This window comes from Pygoscelis adeliae, unplaced genomic scaffold (assembly GCF_000699105.1).
Source record: "Pygoscelis adeliae isolate BGI_AS28 unplaced genomic scaffold, ASM69910v1 Scaffold85, whole genome shotgun sequence".
In the NCBI taxonomy this organism is placed as follows: Eukaryota; Metazoa; Chordata; class Aves; order Sphenisciformes; family Spheniscidae; genus Pygoscelis; species Pygoscelis adeliae.
Genome location: NW_008824900.1, coordinates 589078 through 596420, shown reverse-complemented (window position 1 = coordinate 596420; position 7343 = coordinate 589078). Strand labels below are relative to the sequence as shown.

At 55.1% G+C, this 7343-nt stretch overlaps 1 protein-coding gene across 1 annotated transcript in view; it reads right to left on the bottom strand.

Moving 5' to 3' along the window:
* Window positions 1-1158: 1158 nt before the first annotated feature.
* Window positions 1159-7343, bottom strand: part of ITFG3 (integrin alpha FG-GAP repeat containing 3) — a 15573-nt gene continuing 9388 nt past the window's right edge. The window contains exons 7-12 of the mRNA XM_009324694.1: window positions 6850-6988; window positions 6421-6561; window positions 5942-6020; window positions 5366-5518; window positions 4375-4477; window positions 1159-4217 (exon numbers count right to left, since the gene is read on the bottom strand). Of these exons, the coding sequence (XP_009322969.1) occupies window positions 4006-4217; window positions 4375-4477; window positions 5366-5518; window positions 5942-6020; window positions 6421-6561; window positions 6850-6988 (827 nt within the window). The 3' untranslated portion in view covers window positions 1159-4005. The remainder of the gene's footprint in view (window positions 4218-4374; window positions 4478-5365; window positions 5519-5941; window positions 6021-6420; window positions 6562-6849; window positions 6989-7343) is intronic.

Below are 7343 nucleotides of genomic sequence, written 5' to 3'. Positions count from 1 at the left end.
GGGGGCCGCCCCCGGGCGGGGGGGGGGACCCCGCCCCTCCAGGCACTTGTGCCCATGGCACAGCCACCACCCGCAGCTCTGCTTGCTCCGAGGGGCAAAAATAGACCCCGTTGGCAGCCCCAGCTGCCCTCCTGGCAGGGCCAAGCTGGCACTCAGGGCACTCAGCCCCCTGCAGCCACTGGTGCACCCACACACAGCCCCCGGGGAGGACAAAAAGGCCTTTCGAGCAGGGCCAGAGGTGCCTCCAGCCAGCAAACCCAGGCTGCAAGGGCCCACGGGCTGGCAGTGGCACGCAGGGAGCAGAGCTGGCAGCTGAGCCACTCTCCCTGCCCACAGCCCGTTAATCTGAGCAGAGGCCAAGGATCTGGTGGCAGGATTATTCTCTTCCCCAGAGCGAAGCCCCAGCTGCAGGGGATTAACGCTGGCAGTTATATAAAGGAGAGGGGGGCTGGTGCCCGCCAGCGCTCAGCCTCGGACCCCAGCCCACCCCGCATGCACCCAGGGACCCGCACAGCGGAGCAGGCTGGGGACGTCCCCAGCCCGTGAACGACTAATCGGTCCCAGCCCGCACCCCAGCCAACAAATGGCGTGGATGCTTGGGATGCTCGGGGCCGCGGCATCCTTCCCTGCCGCAGAGCTCAGGACCCCCGGCACAGAGCAGGGGGTATTTCTCAGCTCAGTGCTGGGGCAGACAGAGGGGCCTTGGGGCAGGGGAAGCTGCAGGAGCCTCGGTCACAGGATGGAGCTTGGGCCCTCGGCACCGGCAGCCACCAGGCAGTGACAGATGGTCCCACGCTCCGGGAGACACCGCCTGCCACGCGGCTCCCTCCGTCTTGATCCGGAATCCGGGGTGTAAAACGAGGTCACGGAGCCCCAGGCGGGGGGCAGAGATGGGCTGGCCCAGTTTCGTTATCTAACTCCAGCCTCCCTCCGCACGCTCCCTTCTCCCGGTCCATCACCTGCCTGCAGCGGGACAGGGCAGCCGGCAGCGCCCTGGGGCAGAGCCGCGGCCAGCTCAGCCATCAAAGCATCGCCAGGACACCTGGATCCCTCTCAAAAAGGGGGGGGGGTTCTGCCTTCGGGAAGTCACACAAAGGGCTGCCAAAAAATCCCGGAGTCTTGCATAACCTCAGCTGCAACAACAAAAGCAGGGCACCGTTTACAAACAATGCAAAAGAGGATTTATTGAAACCATTCCGGTTAGACCAAGTCCTGTAGGGCACAATTTGCAATAAGTTAAAGAACCAAACCAAACAGTCTTAGTGTTAAAAAACACACTAATACATAACACAGTGATATATGCCATCATCACCCATCTGAGTTATGGAATCAAGGCACAAAGTCATTCATTAAACACTGCAGAAAAAAAAACAATTACACAGGGAAATAAGCTGGGAAAAGGACTGGTTTTGTTAAGAAGGTGTTGGTTTGGCACTGATGTGTTTAATTGAGCTGCCACAGGGAAATCTGCGTTTCCAAAGTATCTGGAAACATTAGTGGACAACTTAAAGCCAGAAAAGCCCCCCAAAGCTGAAAATCCAGCTCTCCTGAAGGAACGTTCAGTGTGCCTATGGGAAAGGTCCGGTCTGGGTTGGGATCGGAGGAGGGAGAGAGCTGAGACACTGTGGTTGCAGTGAGAACACGGCCCGGGCACCTTGTTCCCTGCCAGGGGAACTTCACTGGGATACAATCCGCATCCAACACACAGATCGGACCAGCACGCAGGCCTGGGGCTCCCACTGCCCGGCTCCCGCAGCCACGCTCCCGGCTCTGCCCCAGCCGTGGGAAGGGCAGCCTGAACCTAGCCCTCACAACCCCGGTTCTGCAGCGCTGGCGCAGCCCGCGATCCCTGCAACGCTGGCGCAGGCTGCTAAGCTTCAGGTCTTTATCGCGCCGAGCAGAGAGGTGACTTCAGCTAGGGGACACAGCAGTGGAGTCTCCCTGCACTCCCAGAAATCAGCCTGGAAAGAGAGGAACAGAGGGGGAAACCCACTATTTTGAGTCCAGGGTGTTTTGGGGGTTGTGGAGTGCTCTCCTGGGAGCATCCCCGGCTGCCTGCACAGCCCAGAGGCCCCAGGACTGGGCTCCACCAGCAGCGCAGCTCTGCAGAGGCCAGCAGCACTCATCCTACACGGTTCCCTTGACTGCCTGAGCTACAGGTCACGGGGCAGAGGGAGCCAGGGCACCCTTTAGGCAACTACCGGGCCAGCTGGAAGCAGGAGGTAAGCACCCAGGCAGACTACTGATGCTGCAGCTCATTTTGCTGCAAGACGGGGAGAGCTGAAGCTGTGGGCATGAGCCTGGGTGACACCAGCTGCCAGAGCCAGGAGCTGCCCTGCAGCAGGTTAAAGCTCAGCAGTTGCCACAAGAGAAGAACCGATGCTCGACCCTACACAACCTGGCTTGTTTCTCACCCTACAGTATTTCTACACGCACCCCAATCTGGCAGTAGGCAAGGGAGGGAGGCAATGGCCAAACCCCCTCCGGCACCGCAAAACTTGAGAGAGGTTATTTTTAGGGGGTGTGTTTTCTGTCCACCTTCCTCTCTCCAGTCAGATGGACGCCCAGCAGCATATGGACAGGGCTCGTGTCTCAGTGCAGCTCGTGTGGGGACTGCAGCTTTCAGGACCAAGCAGCCGATTCAAACTGTTTTCCAGGCTTTGCACCTCATTTCTAGAGTCCGCGCTGGTGCCCACCAAGGAACGGGTCAGAGCATACACAGCACGCTACAGAAGCCTCCAGGGGAGACATCATCTTCACACAGCAACCTGTCCCATTCCCTCGGGCTACCAGGCTGGACAGAGAGAACAGCACCTGAAGATCCTCACCCAGCATCACTTCAATTCCGAGGGCAGCGAGGGAGCACAGAGCTCTCTCTGGAGCTGTGCTGCAGAGACAGCTTGCGTTGTTTCCCCGAGCGGCTCATGCCTGTCCTACAGCCTGCCCACCTCCTGGCAGAGGGGACAGTGCTCGGAGAAGGCTCCTCAGCAGTTGCAAGACTGAAAGAGCATTTGCCGGAGAGCTGGCATTGCCACTCGGGTACAGGGCTCCCCAGAGCACCAAGCCCAGCTCCCAAGCAAGGTTAAAGTGCAATTCTACTCTGAAAAAATGTCCTAGATCCCCTGGCACCTCAAAACCAGTAGGAGAGGTGGTGTTCGTACTGGCAGGGACCAGCCAGCCTGGACTCAGGGTGGGTTTTGTATCACCTATAATCAGATTAGGGACAGGAAGGAATGTTGATGCATAAATCAGGGGGGACACCAGCTCCCTTTCTGTGTCACCGACACTGCACAGCCTGGCTGGAAAGGAAGCAACAGAGGAGACAGACACAGGTAGGCTCGTGACTGCAGAGCAGGGCACATGAGGCTGTTCTTAGGAGAAAAGGCCATTTTCTAAGTAGAACGACACTTTAACCTGCGCTCTGCTGGCCCGGGTGACACCTAGCCACATCATCAGCCGCGGCCGGGGTCTATCACTACACACAGCCCGCGGCTACCGAAGCAGGGGCCCAAATCCAGGAGAGGGTGATTGCAAATCAACCTGCAGCCAAGCACCTCTCCCACAGGCAGGAGAGCTGACTCAGAAAGGAAATCTAACACCACACATCGAAGCTCCACTTCTCACACATGCACCCAAGAAATAATCAACTCCGCATCCCCAGCAAGCATGTGTTTTCCTCCAGACACAGGCTGAGTCAGCACAGTTCTGCGGGCACAGAAGGATCGAGGGGAAAGCCCTCTTCCCCGAGCTGACAACACTTCAGTGGTGGCCAAGCACTGAAGTCCCATCAGCTCTGAGGACAGATGCACTGGCAGCTGCCCCCCCAGCCTGGGCATCCCCAGACACTGGGGGTGCTTCCCCGCCAGCCACGCTTTGGTTTGCAGATCGAGAAAGGCAGCTTCCCATTTGAATTCATGATCTGGGTTTGCTAAGAGCACGGCTGCAGAGGAGAGGCAGCTCGGAGACGCCTGGGCCAGGGCAGCCTCTCCCCCTCCCTCGGCAAGCTCACACTCGGCTGTGGAATCGCATCCTGTAGAGGCGGTCCCGGACGTACTGCTCGCTGTCCACAGCCACCTGGCTCAGCCAGATCACCCTGCTCTCGGAGACATCCTCCTTCAGCTTACGCTTCATTAGAGACACCGACCCTGGCTCCTCGCTGGGTTGAGGCCCCCTCAACAGCACGTAGCAGGCATGACGGCTCCGCTCGAACAGCGTGGCTGTAACGCAGAGCAGAGGGAAAAACCCAGCCTAAGGTCTCTGTGTTCAGACTGGCCACCAGACCCAACACCATGCACCCACAGAGTCCAGGAGGTACCAGAAGGCCAGTGTCCTCCTTGCATCTCCTCACTGGAGGGCTGGAAGGAGAGGACTTACCATTGAATGCAATTATTTGGTCTGTGCTATTGCGGAGCTCCAACAGGACATTAGTGTAGGAAGGATGGAAAAGATACAGCTTCTGGAGAGGAGCTCTGGATCTCTGCAACCAACAGGACACTATCAGGTCACGGACCCACACGTTATCCCAGAGACAACACCAGCACCAGGCTCAGCCATTACTCATGCTCGACAGAATACATCCAGTCAGATACTCGTCCGTGTCTGCCCAACTCATCCTGTCTGATGCCACTAGTACTAGTGCTGGGATTTTGCTTACTGCTTGGTGCTCTCCTCCCCACCACCTCCCCAAGCTTCCTGGAAATAGCAGGTCTGTCTGCTACAGGGAGGAGACAGATTTTTGCCTTAGGGCTGGTAGCATTAGTGAGGAAAGCACAGGAAGCTCACCTGGTGCTCGGGCATCCTCCAAGACACAACCTGTCACTAACGCTGCCAGCCACTGCCCCAGAGGGCTCTGTTACGCAGCTGAGCTGTGCATCGAGGCTGCCAGAGACTGCCTTGGCGCAGAGAGAGGATATTCACGTGGCCATGGGAGATCACTGCGTGCAGTACCGCCGCGGGAGGCTCCAGGCCAAACAGCAGCAACTTCAGAGGTACCAAGCCAGCAGCCTCTCACCTCACCTACGGTATCACACCAAGGCAGGGCTCTGGGCAATCCAGTGACTTTGTTCACAGAGCCCTTTTCTCTACGTAGCCAGGCTGAGGACAAGAAAAGCTGTTGGTGCCACCACCAGCTGCCAGCAGGGACACTGCTATGGACATTGTGAGGACCCAGTATAGGCCAGATCACATGCAGAGGTCTGCGTGCTTCTAGCAGACGAGACTGGTCAGCGACCCCACACCCAGTGCAGGAGGCTGCAGCGTTAGTGGCACAGAGAGATGCGAATGTGAGCGTGGGGAAAAGGGGGTAGCTCCACCCAATTCTGGCTCGAAGTCTGGAGAACAGCAACCATTCAGCAGCACTACCCACCGTTTCGTTTCCTGCCGCCTGGTATTCACCCCAGATGAGGAAGGCGGACCGGTGATCAGCAGTAGAAAGTGTGGCTGGCCCAGGGCTCTCCGCTCTTGAGTTCAGCTTCAGGTCCCACTGGACTGCTCCAGATCCACTCTCAACAATCATAACCTAGCAGGGAAGAAAGAAAAGGAACTCATACCAAAGAGCTCTAACAAGCCATGAGAGAGAAGTCAAGTCAGCTGTCTTTATCCCACACTGTCTATAGGAACAAGTATCTGACACACGGGAAGATGAGGAAATACTTGAAGCTGAGCATCACAGAGCTGTGAGACCTGGGGCGGGCCACATTAACGTCACAAGTTTTGCAGCTATTTCAAGGGGTTCAAAGCTCTGCCATTGAAGCCTCTTGCTGAGAAGAGAATTAAAGTGCCTGAGCTGGCTTCAATAACCTGTTGAAAGAAATCTTTTCCCAGCCTGAAGCTTCCTAAAATCAGCCAGAGGGAACACATCCCACCAGCTGCCCTTGACTCAATGCCTGCTTGAGCCGAGACATGCAGAGAAAAGGGAAGTTAAAAGGAAGAGCATTCAAACCTTCTTTCTGTTGGGTCCAATTTCACTCTCAAGGATAATGCCAAGAACGTCAGGTTTGTAGTAACCGAGCAGCGGCTCTCTAAGGGAGAAAAAGAGAACAGACAGATCATAACACAGCCTGATGGCTTGGGCATGCCTTGTTCTTTCAGAGCAGCCTCTATGCTCCCAGCAACTCCCCTGCTAAGAGACCCGACTGCTACGTTAGGTTAGCCTGGTACCAGTCCCAGCTCTGAGCCCAGTCCTAAGACAGCCATGTCGCAGCAGGCACAGAACGAAGAATCAAAGCTTTGGGCTCCTCCGTTTTGAAGTGGCACCTGACATTTGCTAGCACAGGACACACAATACAATAAGCATGATCCAGATATGACCACAGAGCAGGCTTTTGTTTCAAATGAATTAAAAAAAATAGCATGAAAAAAAAAAATAGCTGCTGCGGGGAGCCTGGAAATGCCTCATCCAAGCCACATCAGTAACACTACCTCACAACATGGGACACGTTGAGGGTCCACAAAGTCTGAAGATTTTGTGCATTGATCAGTGTAGCCATCTCCGAGTTCACAACCAAGATGTTCTCCCGTGATCGCCCAGGAATTTTTGCCAGGTAACGAAAGTCTCCAGAGCTGAACAAGGACAAAAAAATGATTAGGCTTTCTAGACTGTGGATGGTTTTATCGTGGGGGTTTGGTTTTTACCCTGCACAGTAAATGCAAATAGGAAACCCCAGCCTGCTTTCCCTCCTTTCCTGTGAAACCCTGACCAGGCCATCAACACCAGCCCTCTCCCCAGGCTTTGGATGTGCTCCTAGTCCAAAAACCACGTAGCTAGGAAAGAACAAAGCCACAACAGGCCATCCTGTCAGGAACACCGGCACCCTCCACTCCACCAGCAACCAAGACATAATCTCACACCTGAGAAGGGATAAGCGGTGCACGGTGCTGTCAATGTTCTTCTCCCACTGAGGATCTTGCTCAAGGCTGGGAAGCTTAATTTCCATCCCAGTTGCCGCACTGTAGAGATCTTTCAGGGAATATGCATAGAGAGAGTTTTCTGGGGAAAAAAAGCCAGAATGAGGGAGGTAAGTTATCCTGCTCTTGCTCTGAATTCTACGATTTTCCAGATCGGGCAGATCAACTATACTTTTAGGACTTGCATCATAGAGTTGTAGTGGTATTTTGAGACTCAAGCCTGCTTTTGAATGTTTTTAACATCTTATCTGTTCATAATCCAAGTGTTCCACAGTAATCATTTGCTATTAATGACTACTTAAACCTTCCCTTCTCAACATGTTTCATATAAAATTACTACAGTAAGTAACAAACCTTAGTTTAAGCAAAGCCCCCCCCCTTCTCTTGGCCTTGCTCTTTCGCTAGGTGAAAGCACGACACAGCTTTTAAGAATGCAA